Source organism: Erpetoichthys calabaricus, chromosome 4 (genome assembly GCF_900747795.2).
Source record: "Erpetoichthys calabaricus chromosome 4, fErpCal1.3, whole genome shotgun sequence".
Classification (NCBI taxonomy): Eukaryota; Metazoa; Chordata; class Cladistia; order Polypteriformes; family Polypteridae; genus Erpetoichthys; species Erpetoichthys calabaricus.
Window position 1 is genome coordinate 168,423,552 of NC_041397.2, and position 22,889 is coordinate 168,446,440.

General features: G+C 39.4%; 2 protein-coding genes across 3 annotated transcripts in view; one reads left to right on the forward strand and one right to left on the reverse strand.

The window, feature by feature from the left end:
- Positions 1-22,889, forward strand: part of cmss1 (cms1 ribosomal small subunit homolog) — a 398,519-nt gene that overhangs the window by 251,908 nt on the left and 123,722 nt on the right. The window contains exon 1 of one of the 2 annotated variants that reach the window (XM_051926084.1): positions 5,218-5,329. The exons of the other annotated variant lie outside the window; for it this stretch is intronic. Coding sequence (XP_051782044.1) covers positions 5,308-5,329 — 22 coding nt within the window. The 5' untranslated portion in view covers positions 5,218-5,307. Of the gene's footprint in view, positions 1-5,217; positions 5,330-22,889 lie in introns of those variants that run through there. 2 annotated transcript variants of the gene reach the window in all.
- filip1l (filamin A interacting protein 1-like) overlaps positions 1-22,889 on the reverse strand; it is a 298,961-nt gene that overhangs the window by 222,436 nt on the left and 53,636 nt on the right.

The following is a 22,889-nucleotide window of genomic DNA, read 5'->3' on the forward strand; positions in this document are numbered from 1 at the left end:
ATTTCTCGATTCCTATTTGTCCTCTTCCAAACCCTTCCCCATGCTGCCTGTGGCCTCCCATACACATTGCTATTTTCGTTATACTGCGACGGTTGTTTCCTAAGCCTTTGTTATAAAATGAACGACAGTATCTTCTCTGTCAACGGGTTTTTGTACAGCGTCATCTCTATTCCAGGATCCAGCAACTGCCTGTTCCTATCAGTGGGTTATTTCTTGACACAAACGGTTGACAAAGGTAATGCACTCTCACTACGACATAGGGCAGTAGATTTTGTTGCATCACATTGGGACAGATTTGGAGATGTTCTTCCTGTTGTTGTTTCCAATGCAAATCGAGTTTTCACAACAAGTCAGGAGTACTATCAATACATGGCAACATCTGGAGTTTATGGTGGTGAAGCTGAAATTCATGCTCTTTCAGAGATTCTCCATGCTACCATTGTCATTTACTTCAAACACAACCCCAACATCCCGCCTTGCATTTACAATTCTGGAAATACTCTCTTCATTTACCTTCTGTACTCAGGACAACTGGACAATGGCCACTATGAAGCCCTTCTACCGATTCCAATCATGTCTTCACAGCAGCATATAATGTCTGATAACACCAACACATCAGTCCTCAGTCATTCTTCTCTTCCACAAAACACTACAGTTTCATCTACTGCCACAACCTTCCTCTGTGACATTTGTTGTAAACCTTCCAAAACAAAACCCAGCCTTGCCAAACACAACAAAATTCACTGCAACGACAAATTGTTTGTGTCACACTTGCACAAAACGTTTCACAACGCAGACCTATCTTCACAAACACACAAAAATTCACTCCGCTGAAAAATGACTGCCACTCCAGTAACACATTCTTCCAGTGCGATTCCTGCAACAAAACTTTTCAAACGCGAACCTCACTTGCTAAATACAAGAAAAAGCATTCTTCCCAACAACTATACGAGTGCTAGAAATGCAATAAGAAGTTCACTACACTGGATTGTCTGACTAAACACAACAAAACTCATTCACAAGTCTTGCAATGTGACATCTGCAAAACAACGTTTCCAAACCAACGCAGTCTCAGCAGACATACACACAATCCTCTTCCCGTTACCACAGGTACTTCTTCACCTCATTCCTGTCTTCCCGTCCAGGAGTACAACATTAGGACTCCAGACCAGCAGTGCAAACACCATCATGCACTATACTGGCCTGCTGAGTGTAATACATCCAAAAAGTACTTGAGGTGCTGCCACGACAGTAAAGTAGCTTTACCACCTTTGCAGGAGCCACCTGTGTCTTTATAACAGCTTCTTACACAGCAAACATCAGAAGGTAAAAATTATCGTGAACACATTTGAGAATACAACTCTTCTCTAGCGTTTGCTTCCATGAGTGCACAGATAACTCAACCTCCTGGCCACGAACCATACTGTTTTAAAATGCACAGGCAAATTTATCACCAAATCTCTCCACTATATGCTAACACTTCTACCTCTCCAGGATATGGACAGTTGTATGTTTTTGACACAGCGCAAGCTACTGAAGTACACTTACAAAATAAAGCAAACTCTGCATGAAGCGAAAATTTACTTCTCCAGCTAGATTCCATGCTCAGAACCATCAACCCCTTCGCTAAATCATACAAACACATGCATGAAATCGCTCAGTCCAATCCAACAGCATCTGTACGAATGGTTTTCAAAGAAAACCCTAGGCAGGATTTACGACGATACAATGCTCTGACATGTCACACCGATGTTGCAGCAATTTTTGTCGGAGAAGATGGCGAACAGCCTGCGGAAAGGGACATTTGCATCTATCCCATACGCAACTCCTGTAAACAGATTTCCACGCTCAATATGAATTGCGATCCTGTGGTTTACCCACTTTTATTCCCTTACGCAGACATTGGCTGGCACAAAGATTTACAACATTTTCCCGATAAAAGAACCGCCAAGCGAATAAGGCTTACTCAATGCCAATTTTATGCATACAGATTAGCAATGAGGAATACATTTAGTATTTTGCAGTCCAGCAGCAAACTATTCCAACAGTACATCGTAGATGCATATGTTAAAACAGAGGGCGCGCGTCTCAACTATCTCGGATTACATCAACAAGATCTGCGCTTGGAACAATACAAAGGACTATCAGACGCACTGCAAGCAAACGCTGAAAATAACAACGTTGGCAAAATGATCATGTTACCGTCCACATTTCCAGGAAGTCCAAGATACATGCATCAAAACTATCACAACTGTGTCTTTCAAGAAGTATTTATTTCTTCTTGATTTCTGAATTCCTTTCTCACCGTTTTCCGTTCTTATTCTTACACCGCCATATGCTACGGCGGGCGTCGGCTAGTATGAAATGAACAATAATAATAACAAAAATAATAATAAAAGTAACACTAATACTACTATTAATGATGCCAAAACAGTATCTAATCTCAAAATGTATTCTTTGTGTGGTAAATCTCAAGCACATTGAAAGACACAATCCAGTGTTTCAGTTGGGACAACAATAGCATGTTTCTTTTTGGATTTTCTTACAGATTTCAGTTTTTGAACAGCACACTGCACAGGTACGAGTTGGATTTTGTTTTTTTTTTTTGTTTTTTTCCTGTTGGAGGTATATAATCAGTAAAATGTCTACCAATAATATGCTGTAGATTGATCTGCGATGTGCTGGGTCGACCGCGTCTCTTTAGCGGTGGTATGGATATTGGATGTGTGGCGATGATTTGTTCTACAAGCTGGCATGTAAAGTTTGCATGAGTTAGTTTTTCCAGATTTTTGTTTGTATAACACAAATGCATTCCAAAAGTCCTGTGCAACCAGATGACAAAATATCTTTTTGTAGTGTTTTTTTTGTTGCCTCCGCATAACAGGATAGAAAGTCAATTCTTGATCTGCACGATCTACACTGCCCATTGTGCTGTTGACTACAGCACAAGGGTTCATAACCTGCTTGTTGCCTTTTGCCTGTACTGTACAGTGACTGTAGCTGTATTATGTACAGTGCTAAAAAGACAAATCTTTCTTGTCCTTACATTTCAGCGCAAGCCCTTTACCCTTTTGCCAAGCTAATAGCACACCTCACTGTAATTTGGCACTGCCAAAGTCTTCAGGCTTATCACTGTTCCGTATGCATCAGTCTTTCCTGGTAGCAAGATGTCAAACAGCTCTGGCAAACTATAAAAATTGTCCATGGTTACACAGTAACCTTGATTCAGCAGAGCATCTTATCAAAGTCGGCACAGATGACGTCGTAATGTTGTACTAATTGTATTTTGGATCAAACATTGTCCCTTTCTCAGTGTACAGAACCGAATTCCAAATGTATCCCGTTTTAGAATCACAAAACTCATAAAGCTTTATGCCAAATCTTGCTCTTTTTGACTCGATGTACTGCATCCAAGACAGTCTGCCATTGTAAGCCATGACACTTTAATCGATGTTGATATCATGGTCCGAAATGCAAATGCTTTGAAATTTTACTACATTCACCAGATATATCTCCCAAATTTTGTTCAGTTTGGGTGCTAGATGGGTATTCTCATTAAAATCTTCATTGTTGGTAAAATGCAGATATTTCATAATTAGTGAAAACCTATACTTGGACATAATTTCTCTTAAGAACGGCAGCATTAGCAGCACTTTTACAGCCCAAGTGATTCTCGGTACTAATGCTTACGCAAGATGCATCTGCATAGTTGCCCGAGTGACACTCGGGACTAATGGTTTTTACAGCTTGACTAACGCTAATGAGGTTAAACAAAGCCATTCCCAAATGACTGAGCTATCATATACTGCAGGTGTTATTTTGAGCCTCTTGTATTGTCCACTGACTTAACTTTAGTTGAGAGAGATTTCATATTTACCCTGAAAGAGTGAATCCTGAATTTGTAGCTGTGCAATAGATAGATAGATAGATAGACAGATAGATAGATACTTTATTAATCCCAATATACGTATGCCTGTACAGTAACTTTATCACCTAGTGTCAATCCCATATAATGAAATAAGCCATCATTCTGTGTAACGTTTTTATCCAAAGAATATCACTGAATTGTCACCACTGTAATATCTAAGCTTTTAATCAGTCTGTTACCCAGTTTACCTTTCCAAATGCTATAAATAATACTAATGTTATTATAAAGATTGTATAGAGAATGTACATATGCCATCAGCATCTGTTCAATGGCACACTACCAAATAGTGTAGCCAGAGTCCACCCCAATGTGACAAAGATGGTGATGCATCCTAATGAATGAAAAATCATGTGGCACAAGAATATAATTTGCAAGCTTTACCTAACACACATTCAATGAAAAAGTTCCCAGATCTGTTTCTTCATTTTCCTGTATTGTATTACGCAGATTGAGAAAATAAAAAATTCGTATTTCTTTTTTTCTCTCTCTCTCTCTCTCTTTGAACATAAAATTGTCAAAATACTGCAATACTGGAAATGTTTATACCACTTTTAAATAATGCAAGTATCTAGATGAAGCCTACATTTATACTTAGCCTTTATATTTAAGTCTTCTATATACAGTAAATACAGCAGATGGGTGGAACACGTTTCAGCAAATATTATGCCAAAGTTTATGGGAATCTCTTCCCTAATCAAAGTTCATCCACAAATAGCCATTGCAAATATAGGGTAAACACGAAAATTAGGAATTTTTCAAAGAATTGAGCATCAACAAGAATAAAATAGTATGTTTGAATAAATATAATCAAATCCAAGTTAAAACCCAAATTCCATAAACATAACCCTTTCTTGATGATAATCGAGCCTCCTTCCTTGGAGCAGCAGTAAGACAGATTTTTTTTTTTTAAACACAAGAGATTACTTTTGTTTCTCGTATCTAAAGATGTTTGCTTTTTTAATGAGAATTAGAAAATTCAACAACTTTCTCGGGCCATGTTTCCTTCTTATTGCCAGTAAAATTAGTATGGCTTTCAAATATAATTTTCCTGCCTGTGATCTAATTTTGAGTATAGCTGTTATGAACTCATTATAACCACAGCCTGACTGAGCCGTTTAAGATGCAGTGCTTGATGTTTTTTTTAAAGGAATCTGATTTGTGCTTTAGCTGACTTTGGTTGTTTTGGACTGTGCTGTCATTTTTGTTGTGGACTTGTTACCATAGTGATTATAACACAGATTCCCCACGAAACATGCTGCTGTAATCCAGCTGCATTGGCTGTGGTTTTCCTCTCATTTTTTTTATACTGAAAGAGCTGCTGCAGATCAAGATTCATCTTTAACTGGTCTCATGAGGATCTCTCTGGCATTTTAAGAAATATGTTGGCAGAATTAAATGGTGGTGGGTTTTAATATTTAATTTTTACAGTATTTTATCTGGTTAGCAGCTGCAGGATATATCCTGTTAAACACAATATAAGAGCTTTGTCACTACTGACCTCAGGCCTTTGAGGTTACTGTAAATAACTTGGCTGTTCTTATGATTATTTTCCTAGTCTGGCATTTGAGAAGAGTTTGCTTTTGGTAGTTTAAAGTGGTGAAGAGAGTTTTTTGCATCATCTAAGGTTGTGGTTTGCTGTCATGCTTGATGTGTTCTTTCACCTTTAACAACTAACTGTCAGCTGCTCTTTATGTACAAGTACTCAGTGTAAAATGTGTGACCTACCAAAGATATAAGGTGAGAGCTTATCCTGGGTGGAAAGACGTTATCTTGCCAAGCTGCTAAGTTGTCTATGACATATGCAAGCTAATCAGTTTGAGTAGTTCAAGGAAATTTTAATGCAAAATGCATAGTGCATTTAGACAAATTATTTAGAAGTCACAGTCTAAAACAAATCAATCATCCTCGGATTTGGAGACTGTAAGTATAATCTTAAATAAAATTAATTTGATTAATTTGATTTAATTTGAGTTTTGCCATAGTACTATAAAGAATGACCAAGATTTAAATAAAAAATATAAACTTTAGTGGTCTGTGTTGTATTATTAAATTTTCTGAGACCATGTCTACCATAGTTGCAGTGAAACATGAAAGGTGAGCTACAAAAAAAAGTGGTAATTTTTTCTTTGCCTTGATGTTATACAAGTTAAGTGTCTGTTGGGACTCTTAAGACAAGAGTGCAGCATGTTAGTTTAAGGCTTAAAATGATAACAAAACCTTTCTGAAAGTTAGTATTTCATCAAGTATGAAGAAATATACAATACAGCTTTAAACATATTATAATATATGTGTGAAATCCACAGTAAATAATTATATATCAATGTCAAGAAGTATAACTGGAAAAGCATTTCATTATACTTTCTAATATGACATTTGTGATATTCATAGTTTCAGGTAAAATATATACTTGTTGTATGATGAATCCTTAAGTAGTACACAGCCTTATATAATGTACCAGATGTATAGTGTACTGTGGCAGCTCATAAGCGACAAAGGAGCACATTTGCTTAGAATAAGGACCGTATGGAAGTAAATTGTGAGACTTGAGAAAAGGGTCTTGGCAGTTTTCCCATATTTTTGTGTAGTTTTTTACATTGTGTGTGTGTATTTGTTTTTATTAACTTGGTCTTTTGTGTGTGATGTGTCTTTTGTTTTGGTTGAATCTTGACATTTGTACATCACATATTATATATGTTACAGGTGTGAATTTCAGTGCCTTGAGTCTTATTGTCTCTTGTCCATGTTTGTTTCATCTGCTGTGTTTTGTGTATGAGATTCCATGGTTACAGACCTTGTTTCATGTTTTTTTACCACACATTTATCTAGCACTTACGTACTTAATCTATATTTAGCCCAAGGAAATTTTATGATGCCAGGCTCCACAAAACTCACAAACAGACTTCACCTCACAAAGTAGGTCTGGCCCAAAACTCATTCTGGCTTGTGGTCTGCACCCTTTAAAATCAGGCTTGTTAAGTCCTGAAAGGGAGAGGGAAGTCATAAAACCCCTGGCAAAAAAAGAACAAAAACAATATTTATATAATCATAAGGTTTATTAATAAAATAACAATCTTATGACTGAATCTAAAGAGCATTCAAAAAGGTCAAATTGAAAACCAACATCACGAGAAAGGAAATCCAAACAAGGCAGCCAAACAAAGTGAGTTGGTAAAGTAGCTAATACCTCAGAACTGGCTTAATCTCTGCAAGCTTTTATAAAGGCTAATTGTGGTCCAAATAGCTGTTACAACATGAGATACAGCCCACTTTGGGTTCATCATGTAACAGACAAGATAAATATGGAACAAAGTTAAAGAATTTTTAAAAAATACTTAAAATAGCTAAAGGAACACAAACATTAGACGTTGAGCTCCTGGGTGATTCCAAATGTTTGTCATTTTAGCCCTTTCTTTTTGTTTGCAAGTTTCAGATATGACTTTGCCTGAAACTCTTCCTCCAAGACCTACATCCTAGAGTTGTATTTTCAGTATTACAGCTGATAATGATATTTGGTGTGTACTGTTAAAGGAAACTTTTTCTCAGATTACAAATTCTGATGTAGTTGTCTGTTATCCTCTTGTGCATTTGTGCATCTGGGCCTTGCACTTCTTTTTTTTATTTTGGTTAAATCCAGTTTGCCCTCTTCTCTCAAGAAGGTAGTAGACAGTTTTGTATGAAATCATCTGTTTCTTGTCAATTTTTACATCAAATAACCTTTGCTTCATAAAACAGTAATAGACTGACATGTTTCTTGAGAAAGCTGTTTCCATTTTTAACATTTTTTAACCAAGAATCGAACTTTAGGAATGCCAATACCTTGCAACCCAAGAAAGGACAGTTTATTTGCTTTATTATACAGCATAACAATTTCACCTGTGCTAACACAATTACAAAGGTTTCTGTAATAACCAATTCACAATTAAGCTTGATTAATTAAGGAGAAGTTAAGGGAGTTTACCATTAGGACACTGTAGTAATGGCTGCTGAAAATAAGGTTTTGCAGTCATATGTGAATAGTAAATTATAAATCCATCCTTTTAAGCTGTAATAGCCATTTTCAACATTAGTAATGTCTTACCTATGTTTTTGAATCGGATTAATGGAGCGCTGCCAAAAAAGTATTACTTTGCTCCAAAAATGTAAGAATTTCTGGGTGATACCAAACCTTTGAATACTAGTGTAACATCAACAATCCAACTCTCTTACAAGGATTAATAAAGTTTATCTAAACTAATAAGAACATTTTTTGCTCCTGTAACTAGATCATATACTAGAAAGGGGCTCTTAAAGGGTAAGAAAAGGGTCCCTGTTAATTTAGAGTAGAGCTGGCAGCACAGAAACAAAGAAAAGGGTTTTAATGGAACCAAATCTGTTCAAAGACATTGTCTTCTGCCTTCCCTGAAACTTTGAGGAGTTTTTAATGACCTTCAGAGGGATCATTAAAATTTTATCAATAGGAAATGTTAAAGCAATTGCCTGCTGGAATTAGAGTTGAAGTTCCATGAGAGAGAATTGGCCATCAGATATGAGAGATCAGAGGAGTGAGCTGAAGATGGTGTGGTGTTTGAGCATGTAAGCTGGTCACTTTAATACAGAGTATTTTTTTGTTTCTTTTGTATATTGTACTCATACCAATGCATGTTGACTACACATTATTAATATTTTTTTTCTTCAACCAGAGCACAGGAGGATTTTAAGAACCTACTCCGGGTAATATAATTGGATCAATATGAACATTTCTCTTTTCATTTATTCCGTCCTAGAAACAACACCAAATTTGTTACCTTTTTTTTTTTTTTTTGAGAAATTGGATTAAATAACTTAATTAGAGGATAAATGGATAAATTTAGTTATGCATATATTTTTTGAAAACTTGCAGTCTCATGTTATTTAGTACTGAGTGAAGGTGGCATATTAATGTGTCCCCCTCCCCCCAAGACATGTAAACGTGTTTAGCTCCTACATTTAATGTGACAGCCTCATCACTAAGAATCAAGCATGTGACTTGATCGTGACTGGTTGTTTGTTATTTTTTCATTGTTTCATAGGGTCGGACGTGATTCTCATTTGGGGGAAACTCATTTAAAATCTTTGTAGTGAATAGTGGCAAAATATGTCCCTGCAAAGGCTTCTTCATTAAACACCTGCCCTCAATTTTTTATAGTACATGGCCTTTAAACTGTTGGTGTTTCAGGGAGAGGGCAAAAGAAACTGAACAAAAGGCTTAGAGAAAAAAAAGCTAAAATTGCTGTCATCACTTCAGGAGCTCAGTAGTTCAAGGCAACTAAAACGTAATGATTTATTTGTACATTGTAATGAGCGCTGCAACAAAAGATACACACATAGACTACTGAAGATACTTGGCTCCACCCATTTGAGAAGTGCTTCTGTTTGCTATGCTGTCTTTCTGTCACTTTGACAATTACGTCACTGTGTGGCATAACAACAAACCGGAAGTCTCCCACTTGTTTGTGTATTTTTTCTAGTTGTTTTTTACTCGTTTTTTGCCTTTTTCATTGGATCTTCCTTTGCCTTTGCATTAGATTAAAAACTGATAACACGCATTCGCGTCCCTTGCCTCTTTCGGCCTCAACACAAGCCCTTGTAGAACTGTTCTCTTCTGGCTGCAACCTGTGTGGCTAAGTGGAAACTTTCTCACTGATTCTGTACTCAAGTAACTAGCTTTGATGAATAGGTGGTAGAAACTGCCCCTTCAATTGCTGAGTACTTGTGGAAATCCCAGTGGTGACGGTGGTCTACTGGCTAATGTGTTATTTTAATTAGGCTGAGGAGGTACACAAAGGGGAACATTGCTTTGCTTCCAATCTGGAATTTGCTTGGGTGATTTCTGGAAATCTACTATGATAAACATCAATTGGTTGTCATGGATTACTATGTCTACTTTGCTATCTAATGCAGTCACATCTACAAAAGTAAAATATTAACCAGATGAATTGTATCGACTTTGAACAAACTATGAATTGCCTGCTGATCTTCTGCTGCACCGTGGCATTCACCGGGGGTCTCATCGTTGTTTTTGTCTCAGCAGGAGTAGGAGTGGGTTTATTCCTTCACTTTTGTCTGAAGGACGCACTTCTCCATGTATTTTTGAGCGATGTGTTGATCATAACGTGCTGATTCTTCTGGTAAAATCACCAGAATATGTGTCCATAGGCACTTTGAAGTTTGGATTATTTTAACACTCAATCTATCTCCGTAACAAAGCTCTGCTGATTGGTGATTTTATTATAGACACTAAGATGAACTGCTTATGTCTTATGGAGGCTTGGCAGCAACCGGGTGATTATTTTCATCTAAATCAAGCGCACCCTCTTGAGTTTGTCTGCATCTCTAAATCCCATTCTTTCTTGGAGGGGAGGCAGTCTCGCATTAATTCACTGCAAAGACCTGAAATTATCACTGATACCTCTTACAGCGTATCCATCCTTTGAGCTGTTAGCTGGCAAACTCTGCAGACCTTCACCTATTTTAATTGCTGTTTTATATAGACCTCCTAAACTATTAAGTGTTTTTATTGCAGAAAGTTTTACTGTCTTAACAACTTTGTGTGCAATGTCTACTAATGTCATCCTTATGGGTGATTTTAACATGCACTTTGACACGTCAACTGATGCACTGACAAATGATTTTAATAAAATCCTTGACTGTTTTAATTAAATTCAATATATCAACTTTTCATAATTTAGACTTAGTTTGCTGCTGTGGTATCATACCTCACAATCTTATTCCTACTGAATAACCCATCTCAGATCACAAAACTAATACATTTGATGTTAGCTTACCTATCAGTAAAATAAAGGTTCAGCGTGTGATTTTGTTTTGTAATGTCAAGCATGTAAACCCAGAAAGCCTTATAAATTTATTGCTATTCCAGCCTGTTCTTCTGCTACCACACCATAAGAATTAGTAGACTATTACAATGTTGCTGTGTCTTCTGCCTTTGATACACTAGCTCCCTTAAAAACATGGTCTGTGTCATTTATTCACACTGCTCCCTGGTTTACATCTGAACTCCGTCAGCTCAAAGCCATGGGCCGACAGTTGGAGCGCCTAGCTAAAAAGACAGGTCTTGTTGTACATAAGAAAATGTATTCAGATCATATGTTAAAATACAAAAATGCTTTCTCTGCTGCCAATACTGTATGCTATTCTAACATTATCAATACAGGAGGGAAAACATTTTCTACAATGAATAGGCTAATTACACCACCAGAAAGTGCCGCTCACCATAAACTCTCTGTTAAATACTGTTGTACTTTTTTGGATTTCTTCAACTCAGAAATTGAAAAAATCCACCAACAACTTGCTTCCTCTATTTCTGCATAAAATGACATACCGGTACTTTCCACTATCATCCATATTCCCTTACCATCCACCCTATTCACAGATTTCAGTTTATCAGCTGAAAATGATATCTCAGGGCTTATAACAAAATGTAATTTTTCCACATGTCAATTAGATCCAATTACTACAAGCTTTGTTAAATCATGTTTGTCACATATCTCCCCCAAGATAACTACTATAGTTAACTCTTCCCTTACTACAGACACGGACCCTCTTACTTAAAACTGCCTCAATTACTCCAACTCTGAAAAAAACCTGGTTTAGACCTTAATATCCTTAACAATTATCAGCCTATCTCAAATGCTACATTCATATCTAAAGTTCTCGAAAAGATAGTTACCTCCCAACTTCAGTCTCATCTTTCAAAAAATAACCTTTTTGAACAGTTTCAGTCTGGGTTTCATCCTAAACACAGCACAGAAACTGCCTTGGTCAAAATCACAAATGATCTTCTCCAGAAAGCTGACATGGTACTTTTATCAATTTTTGTACTTCTTCCTCAGCTCTGCATTTGACACCATATCTCATCAGATACTTTTGAAATGACTAGCTAGTTTTGAAGTCTGTGCCATTATTCTCCATTGGTTTTCTTCCTACCTCACTGATAGGAAGCAGTTTGTTCAAGTAAAGGGCTTTAAATCTGAGAATGCAGTCGTTACTCGGGGAGTTCCGCAGGGTTCTGTTTTGGGGCCGCTTCTTTTTCTCATTTATATCTTCCCAATAGGTAATATCTTTTGGAACCATGGTATTAAATTTCATTGTTACGCTGATGACACACAGCTATATCTATCCACTAAATCCACTTCTGTTTTCCCTCCAGATACTCTTATAGCATGTCTCCAAGACATAAAGTCATGGATGACTCACAATTTTCTCCAATTAAACAGCAATAAAATCCACACTTGCTAAGGTTAACCATTCTTTTATTTTAATTAACAATGTTAACACAAACATCTCTTCCCAGGTTAAGAGCCTGGGCGTCATTCTAGACAGTACCCTCTCTTTTTCTTCCCATATAAGTAATGTTTCTCAGACTGCTTTCTTCCATCTCCAAAACATTTCTAGACTTCGTCTTGTTCTTACACAACACAGTACTGAAGTATTGGTTAATGCCCTAGTCACCTCACGTATAGATTACTGTAATGCTATTCTATCTGGCATCCCACAAAAAGCTGTCCATCGCTTACAACTTATTCAAAATTCTGCTGCTACAATAATAACCTTTTCTAAATCCACTAAACATATTACACCTATTCTCTCCCAACTTCACTGGCTCCCTGTTTACTACCGAATACAAAACAAAATACTGCTCTTAATATTTAAAGCTCTCCACAACCTCGCTCCTCCCTATCTCACTGATCTCCTACAGACTTACACTCCCTCTCACTCCCTCAGATCCTCATCTACAGCTTTACTTTCTGTACCACACATCAAACTCTGTTTTGTGGGAGCTCGAGCATTCTCTCATAGTGCTTCTCAACTATGGAATTCTCTTTCCTCTCATATCCGTCAACTAGACTCAATAACACATTTTAAAACTGCCCTCAAAACGTATCTTTTCAAACTGGCATACCAACTATGAATTTAACACTGTTACTGCCTGTTATCTTTGTATGTTTGCTACTACTTCTGTACCTTATTGCTTTTTGATTTTATGGTTATGTTTGTTTTTTATTTTATTAATGTTGTTGAATTTTACTGTAAGGTGACCGTGAATGTTAAGAAAGGCTGCTATTAAATAAAATGTATTATTATTATAACAACAGCAAACAGACTTTAGAGAAGCATTGTGGTCTAAGGATATACGTGTTATAACACTGTGGGTATATTCTCGCATGGCATGTTTCCTTTCCCAATTAGTAATGTTAACTTCCTCTAGTTATTTTATTTTTTTAGTCACACAGTCAGAAGGTGGATGTTGTGTAGCCTTGTCTGTGGTTTTACTGGTACCATTACACATATTTGCTGTTTCGGGGCGGAGTGGTGGCTCTGAGGCTAAAGATCTGCACTTGTATCTGTAAGGTTGCTGGCTCAAATCCCCATTACTGCCAAAAAGAGATTCTGCTCTGCTGGGCCCTTGAGCAAGGCCCTTAACCAGCAGTTGCTCCTGGGGTGCTGCACAATGGCTGATCCTGTGCTCTGACCCCAAGGGTTATGTGAAAACTAATAATTTCCTAATATAAGAAACTGTCTAAGGAGAAATAAAGAACAAAGAGAAATACCAAATCTGTATCTCCTGTGGCTGTTCATTATCGGCTTTCTTAACAGCAGTTGTTTTGTCGGGGTGTGACACATTGTTTATGTCAAATGCATATTTTGCAGTCCATATTTTGAAAAAAATGTGCCCTCTATAATGTTTGGGACGAAGACACATTTTTATTTGACTTAACCCTTTGCTTCACAGTTTAAAATTACAAATCAGGCAACTCAGATGTGATTAAAGTGTGCATTGCAGACTGTAATTTAAGGGTATTTGCTTACATTTCAGACACAGCATGTGGAATTCACAACACTTTGTATAAATGGTCACCTCATTTTAGGGCACCATAATGTTTGGGTTATAGAGATATGTAGATTGAGTGACCAAAATATATGAAAATATCCATAAATTAAAGTCTGCAGTGTGAATTTTATTCACATGTAATTTTAAACTGTGGAGCAAAGGGTGAATCAAGGAAAAATGTGTCTTTGTCCCATACATTATGGAGGGCACTGTAGCTGCCAGTTCTTTCAACCTTACATCCGATACTATCGTTGTAGCTGAACACCAGTGAGCACATACAACACCTGCAACAATGTACATTTTACTTTTACTACTAGTCCATTAATGTCTTTGAATGCCAATGTACTGTATAATCTAATTTTACAGAAAGGTTTTTCACTTTTAAAATGTTTATTTTTTAACACGTGCAACACACATTTATATGTTTAACTGAGGTCTCTTTAGGAAGCTTTTCAGCTATAGACAGTTTATCATAATCAGAAGCTTACTCTCTGTCGGACCAGGTAAACAAGAATAGCATTGCTCTTTGTAGTTCAAAATCACTGCTTCTAATTTGCGTGCCACCTGCATGAGACACTCGGTGAACCATCTAATTGTTCCCACCCAGTTTTAAGCAAAATTCACTCATGATTGTCTCCAGCAAGGCTAGTAGTGAAATAAATTTGTTCAGCTCAAGTGAAACACCTCTGTCTTGCAAAAGTGGAATATTTTCCAAAAAGTACAGTCCCTCATATTATCATCCTAGCCTTGGAACAGCTAAATGTCTGTCTTTCTCTTCAGGCAGAGAGTGTTGGAGAACTCCAAATGGGACCTTTTTATTTTATAGTTAACAAAACCCTGAATTTTAGTATAAATCTTTTCTGTGCTAATTTTGCTTTTCTGAGTGACATCTGTTAAAACCATGTTTTCCATAATGTTTTCATTATTGATTATTTGTGTTTTGTCCTTAGCACTGAGCTTCCATGTCTTGTGGTTTTGTATTGGTATGTCTCTCTGTCATGCCTGCATACAGTATGTGCGTGCAGTCTCAGTATTGCATCCTTTTTTCTGGTTCTACTCTGTTTGCATTCTCAATTCCAATGTCTAAAATTCTATAAACTAGCATATTGATTTTTTGTGTTTGTATTTGTGTCTTATACAGTTTTTTTCCTTGCATCCCATGTAATGCTGCTTTGTTTTTAGTTGTTTTTGCACTCTAGTAAGTCACCAGAAATTTATGAAAGAATTGTTATAACTGTCCTTAAGCCCAGCTACTACTGCTTACAGACTTACCTTTGTAGTAAGAGACAGAGGTAACTTGCTTATCCTTCCTTTCCCAAGGCCTTTTAAGGCACACTGCCAAGAATCATTCAGCCCCTAGTGACTCCACAGTGAAATTGCATGCAAGTGACTAAATAAAAGATTGCAAGTTGAGCACCTATGAAGAAAATGTTAATGCCATTAGGAGTATTTCCTATTTTTAAAGTATGATGGAAAGGGTGTATTTGCATCCAATGTTGTACATTTAGTTTCTAACAATGACATGAGTGTGTAATGTGTGAAGACTTTAGTTTAAATATCAAATAAACATGTGTGCTTTTATTCAAGAATATAACCAAAGTAAAAAAAAATCAGTTCATATATTGCTGTCAATGAGTTACAAACCCAAGATCAAATGTCAATTGACAGAAAGTTGATATGTATTCTTGGATGGTGCAGAGGTAAGAACTGCTGCTTTATAACCAAAAGGTTCCAGGTTCGAGTCGGGGTGCTCTTCGTTTTGAGTAGTGAGCTGCTATTATTATTACTATAATATAATAAAACATACATTTGACTTGAGTCTGTAAAACCCGGTGTAAATTTTGGCTACTTGTAAAAGTTAGCGTTTTTTCTTATTATACAGTTTTATTCTTTCAGTAATGTTCACGTGGTACACTGAACTTGCCTCTCCCACTCTGAGTTGATGGCGTTTTTCTCCATTCTTTACCTTTACCTTCACCTTTATTTTTACTTCCTTAACTTGTGGAGGGTGTATCCTGTAGCAAACCCCTAACTTTTTTCGTGAAAGCCCGTCTCAGTCAATAAGTCTTAAAAACAGGTGTAGAGATATTGACAATAAGCTACGCAAACCCACCAAGACATGGAATCGTTTAAATCAAGGAGCTGCGCTACCTTCTTCCAGATCGGCCCCAAGGCGTTCATATTTTTCCAAAGCAGTTCTGGTCTTCATCGGCATCTGTAGCTGAGTCGAAAAACACCATCCCATACTATTAGTTAACGATTAACACATTTCTATATGTATTGTAAGCATACAATACAACTGATAATATGTTGCGCTTATTTATCTGGTGTACCGACATTTTTGCGCGTTTAACGGCAGAGATCCAACGTGGTTTGTGCCCTTCAGAATGAAAACAGTTTGCATTTACCTTTTTAATAAAAGGCGAGCTTTTAAGCCTGAGAAATCACCCCGTAAATGCACACGTTTAATTGCACATGTGTTAATATGTATGCTTACACAATATTAAAAGACACTCAACAATTAACGTCATTTACCTTCGTTCCCGCGTTTGAGTCGTGCTGTAAATTGTTACTGTGAAATATAATTGACAAATAATTTGGTGAATGAACTTGTGAAGAAGGTGGAGCTGGAGTATTACGTCACTTCATTAACGAAAATGCCGTGATGTGCGGAAGGGCGGGGGGAGTGTGGGGGTTGACGGAGAATGTTTTCTTCAGCGCTCTTTGGGGCTCCTCCTCATTTTCAGTTCACGTGATTACATAGGAGGCGTGATGACGCGATACGCGACTCCGCCTCCTCCATTACAGTATATGGACAAAAAAGAGGTTCCAGTTTATGACCATTACGCATAGAATTTCGAAATGAAACCTGCCTAACTTTTGTAAGTAAGCTGTAAGGAATGAGCCTGCCAAATTTCAGCCTTCCACCTACATGGGAAGTTGGAGAATTAGTGATGAGTGAGTGAGGGCTTTGCCTTTTATTAGTATAGATTCAGCTGCATTCTATCGTTACTATTTTTGAATTTGATTCATTGTTTCAAAAATATTTACTACACCAAAATGTGATCGGCCTCTCTTTAATGATCAAAACAAAAATTGCCAGTGCTTCAGCTTTCAAAAACAGAAAAGCAAATCCGTGAATGCTCCTGAATGCTCTCCATATAATAATTAGAAGATCAGAACAATGTTGTTTGTTTTGCATTATAAGTTAAATTATTGAAAGTGTTAGAATTACAGGAATGCATTTACTTTGGATGTGGTTGTAGATCATGTTATTGCCTTAAGGCAGTGTCATATTTAATTCAGTGAGTTTTAGATGGAAGCTATGTCACATTTAAGGACTGCTGCTCACCTTAAGTGATTCATAGTGCATGACTAATTGCAAGATTATTGCAAGTTTTCTCATTTATTCCAAGTCCTGCGTTGACCTATGTGTGAAGTGCAGCCTTTCAAAGAAAAGAATTTTGGAGACAGGAAGAGTAATTGTGTATCAGGAGTAAAAATGTGCCTAATGTGTTTCTTCTCAGTAATTCATTCTTGGACTTATAGCATGGTTCTCTGATCATATTTCTAGATGTTTTTTTTTGGTATGTGGTTTGCAGTACACACAATATTTGGGATAAAATTAATGAGTTCATTGTTTGTATTTCCCTTCTGTTAAACTAATATCACCTTGTCTCTGAGCACTTTCCATCAAGGCTTCTGTGAAAACATAATTAATTAATTAATTAGTTAATCATAGAAATGTTGGTGGACTACAGCCAGGTTAAATCGTGACTTACAGCAAATATACCTTTTTTCAACTAAGAGAAATGTCTATGCAATTTACAGATCTTTTAAATTGAGGTTAACCTTTGAAGCTCTATAAACATGCATGATAAAATATTATCCCTTTTAACACTGCAAACATTGACTTCTTGCATAAACTTAATGTAATTGTTAATAAAAGTATCTGAAACTTATAAAATGCTTGTAATTATACTTCAGTATACCATAGAAACATCTGGCAGAAAGATCTTAAAACACTGAAGCAGCAAACTTTGCGAAAACCAATACTTGAGTCATTCTCAAAACCTTTGGTCACGACTGTACATGTTCCTTTGTGGTGGTCTGTGATAATGGTTTCTTAGCTCACTTTCTTCTTTGTCTTTTGCAGCTTTATAGGGAAAATCAGTACTCTTTCTAGTATTAGAGTTTAAATGTTGAAGTTTCCTTCTTGAAATAATGGCTTCTTCTCAGCAGACTGGGCTCAATGCTTCAGCTTGGCAGACTGGATGTCATCGAAAAGAGACTCTGTTTCAGATACCCAAAGAGAAGATATTCTCAGCTTTCAGCTCCCTAGGGAGAGGATCATCAGCTTTCTGGTCTCAGAGAAAGTTTTAGAAGGTCATTCTGTGGAGTGAAATCACAGTTTATCCCTTGGATCAGAGTGCCCCAGGGAGGTTTGCCCCAAGAGAGTTTACAGGGAGTTCAATGAGAAAATACAGTACAAGATGGGATGAGTGCGACTGGTTTATGAATGAAGGTGGAACCTCTCACAATTGAATTAACGTCACTTCCATTTACAAAATCTGTGTTTTCCCATAGGTGTATTGTAAGAGCCAATCTTAGAAAGTTAAAGTTTTGAGTTAAACTTATATTAGTGCTTGCTTAATTTGAATAGAATATAATTTCTTTCATAGACAATGGTATAGTCTTTTCCCCCTATAAGTTAGTAAGAGATAGAACTTTCTTGCTATAACTGAGATACATTGTGATAATTGAGTCAGTTGTTGTTTAGAACAGGTCCCAGTACACAGGGACTTGAAAGACCCTTCAACTTAGAAATGGAGTAGGCATATAGTTTTCTGACCGTCGTCTAGAATGGTTCAGAAACGTTGTCATTTTGAAATAGTTCAGAAACGTTTGAAGTGATTGTAACGATTTGAAATGTAACAAGATTTAAGCTTTGAATAGAACTTTCCTTAACAAGAACTTTTTTTTGCTATTTTATTTTTTTCTTTTTTGTGTGAACTGTTTTACTTTGAATTTTAACTAAAATTTTTAAAAACTAAAATATTTTGTCTGTTAGAATCATTTTGGCGCGTCAGGCTTTTGTTGAATCCCATTTTTAAGCTAGAGCTGCTGAACTTTGGTAATTTTAGAAAAATGCAGCTACATGCATTATTTTGTCTGTCACAGTTGTCAGTGCTTGAAATATAGGTGTTTGTTTTTGCTGAGTCCATTTCGTACCTTCAAGCCGAAGAAGTGTCTGCAAAGGGTCCTCTGCAAAGATGTTAGTGCAAGTCTGATTTACACCTTTGTTATCAGATGAAGTACAGGCTGGTCCTGGTAGTGTAGCCACTTATCTTGGAATGTAAGTCGGGGAAGGCACAGCTGGATGTCTATTAAATCTGCTTCCTTAACAGGTCTGGTTTGCCATTAAATGCTAGCAGAATTGGCAATGCCCACTTTGTCCTACATCATATAATTAATGTTTGTTGGGGCAAATAAAATCTTGAGCGTGGGGCATTTCTCACATCTAAATTTCAGCTTTCAAGTGTTTATTGCAAAGACTAAAAAAATGCTCCTCCACATTCTTTAGTGATGTCATAATGTTTGTTGTAATGCATTGTGGAACCATTTTTAATTCTCATGCTCCTAATACATCCCAGCTTTGATGCATTTAAGAAGAATGTGTCAATAATAAGAAACACTATTTTCTTTTACAAGTTGATGACATTATAGAAAAAAATAGAATAAATGCATGCCTTGTTTTAGGATCCAGTGAGAACCTAGGAAGGGGCATCATTCAAGCTTATATATTTGATTTTTCCAGTACATAATTAATTATTTACCAAAGTTTAGTTATAGTATGGTGGATATAATTCAATACTTTCTTTCTACCCCTCCTTTAACCGTCACCTTATCGTGGTGGAGGGGTTTGCGTGTCCCAATGATCCTAGGAGCTCTGTTGTCCGGGGCTTTATGCCCCTGGTAGGGCCACCCAAGGCAAACTGGTCCTAGGTGAGGGATGAGACAAAGAGCGGTTAAACAAACCTCCTATGAAGAAAAACAATTTTGGACGGCGTTTTCCCTTGCCCGGACGCGGGTCACCGGGGCCCCACTCTGGAGCCAGGCCTGGAGGTGGGGCTCGATGGCGAGTGCCTGGTGGCCGGGCCTGCACCCATGGGGCTCGGCCTGGGCACAGCCCGAAGAGGCAATGTGGGTCCCCCTTCCCATGGGCTCACCACCTATGGGAGGGGCCAAGGAGGGCGGGTGCAGTGTGAGTTGGGTGGTGGCCGAAGGCGGGGACCTTGGCGGTCCGATCCTCGGCTACAGAAACTGGCTCTTGGGACGTGGAATGTCACCTCTCTGAAGGGGAAGGAGCCTGAGCTAGTGCGCGAAGTTGAGAGGTTCTGGCTAGATATAGTCGGACTCACCTCGACGCACAGCTTGGACTCTGGAACCAATCTCCTTGAGAGGGGCTGGACTCTGTACCACTCTGGAGTTGCCCCCGGTGAGAGGCGCCGAGCAGGTGTGGGTATACTTATTGCCCCCCAACTTGGAGCCTGTACATTGGGGTTTACATTGGGGACATTGAGTCCGAATGGGCCATGTTCCGTGCCTCTATTGTTGAGGCAGCTGACCGGAGCTGTGGCCGTCAGGTGGTCGGTGCCTGTCGTGGCGGCAATCCCCAAACCCGTTGGTGGACACCGGCGGTGAAGGATGCCGTCAAGCTGAAGAAGGAGTCCTACAGGACCCTTTTGTCCTGTGGGACCCCGGAGGCAGCTGATAGGTACCGGCAGGCCAAGCGGAATGCGGCTTTGGTGGTTGCTGAGGCAAAAACTCGAGCGTGGGAGGAGTTTGGGGGAGGCCATGGAGAACGACTTTTGGACGGCTTCGAGGAGATTCTGGTCCACCGTCCGGCGTCTCAGGAAGGGGAAGCAGTGCAGTGTCAACACTGTATATGGTGGGGATGGTGCGCTGCTGACCTCGACTCGGACGTTGTGGGTCGGTGGGGGGAATACTTCGAAGACCTCCTCAATCCCATTAACATGCCTTCCAATGAGGAAGCAGAGCCTGGGGGACTCAGAGGTGGGCTCCCCATCTCTGGGACTGAGGTCACCGAGGTGGTCAAAAAAACTCCTTGGTGGCAGGGCCCTGGGGGTGGATGAGATACGCCCGGAGTTCCTCAAGGCTCTGGATGTTGTAGGACTGTCTTGGCTGACACGCCTCTGCAACATCGCATGGACATCAGGGACAGTGCCTCTGGATTGGCAGACCGGGGTGGTGGTCCCCCTCTTTAAGAAGGGGGATCGGAGGGTGTGTTCCAACTACAGAGGGATCACACTCCTCAGCCTCCCTGGAAAAGTCTATTCAGGGGTCCTGGAGAGGAGGGTCCGTCGGATAGTCGAGCCTCGGATTCAGGAGGAACAGTGTGGTTTTCGTCCTGGTCGCGGAACAGTGGACCAGCTCTATACCCTTAGCAGGGTCCTGGAGGGTGCATGGGAGTTTGCCCAACCAGTCTACATGTGTTTTGTGGACTTGGAAAAGGCATTCGACTGTGTCCCTCGGGGAATCCTGTGGGGGGTACTCCGAGAGTATGGGGTACCGGCCCCCCTGATAAGGGCTGTTCAGTCCCTGTACGATCGGTGCCAGAGCTTGGTCCGCATTGCCGGCAGTAAGTCGAACCCGTTTCCAGTGAGAGTTGGACTCCGCCAGGGCTGCCCTTTGTCACCGATTCTGTTCATAACTTTTATGGACAGAATTTCTAGGCGCAGCCAGGGTGTTGAGGGGGTCCGGTTTGGTGGGCTCAGGATTGGGTCACTGCTTTTTGCAGATGATGTTGTCCTGTTTGCTTCATCAGGCCGTGATCTTCAGCTCTCTCTGGATCGGTTCGCAGCCGAGTGTGAAGCGGCTGGGATGAGAATCAGCACCTCCAAATCCAAGACCATGGTCCTCAGCCGGAAAAGGGTGGAGTGCCCTCTCAGGGTTGGTAGCGAGATCCTGCCCCAAGTGGAAGAGTTCAAGTATCTCGGGGTCTTGTTCACGAGTGAGGGAAGAATGGAGCGTGAGATCGACAGGCGGATCGGTGCGGCATCCGCAGTAATGCGGGTGCTGCATCGGTCTGTCATGGTGAAAAAGGAGCTGAGCCGCAAGGCGAAGCTCTCAATTTACCAGTCGATCTATGTTCCTACCCTCACCTATGGTCATGAGCTATGGGTAGTGACCGAAAGAACGAGATCGCGAGTACAAGCGGCTGAAATGAGTTTCCTCCGCAGGGTGTCTGGGCTTTCCCTTAAAGATAGGGTGAGAAGCTCAGTCATCCGGGAGGGGCTCAGAGTAGAGCCGCTGCTCCTCCGCATCGAGCGGAGTCAGATGAGGTGGCTCGGGCATCTAATCAGGATGCCTCCTGGACGCCTCCCTGGTGAGGTGTTCCGGGCACGTCTAACCGGGAGGAGGCCCCGGGGAAGACCCAGGACACGTTGGAGGAACTGTGTCTCTCGACTGGCCTGGGAACGCCTTGGGATTCTCCCGGAAGAGCTAGAAGAAGTGGCCAGGGAGAGGGAAGTCTGGGCATCTCTGCTCAAGCTGCTGCCCCCGCGACCCGACCTCGGATAAGCGGGAGACAATGGATGGATGGATGGACTTTCTTTCTATTGTTTGTTAAGATTAACTGAAGACAGAAATAATGATAATGTAAAAGAAACAGCATTTTAGTGAGTCTGAGTGTCCTGAATAAAAACTATAATCCAGGCCTTTAATGGCCTCTTGTGTGTCTGTCTGTGGAGAGAATGTCAACCTCGTTGAGAGGTTTTCCTTCCTCGGCAGTTACATGCTTGTCTCTGGTTACTCTTCCTGTAAAGTCGGTAGACTGATTCTGAGAGCGTGGGGGGTGGGGGGGTGTCTCTGCAAAAGGACAAAAGTCAAAGTCCTTAGAGTCCTGTGCATAGAATTCACACTAAAACATGGCATACGGACAAAAGCCGAGATGTGCGTATGCACAAAAAAATCCAGATGTATGAATCTATGTGTATGCCGACTTCCATGTTCTCCCGCTACATAAATCCCGAACAGTGTGAAAAGTAACGCACGCACCTGTTGCCACTC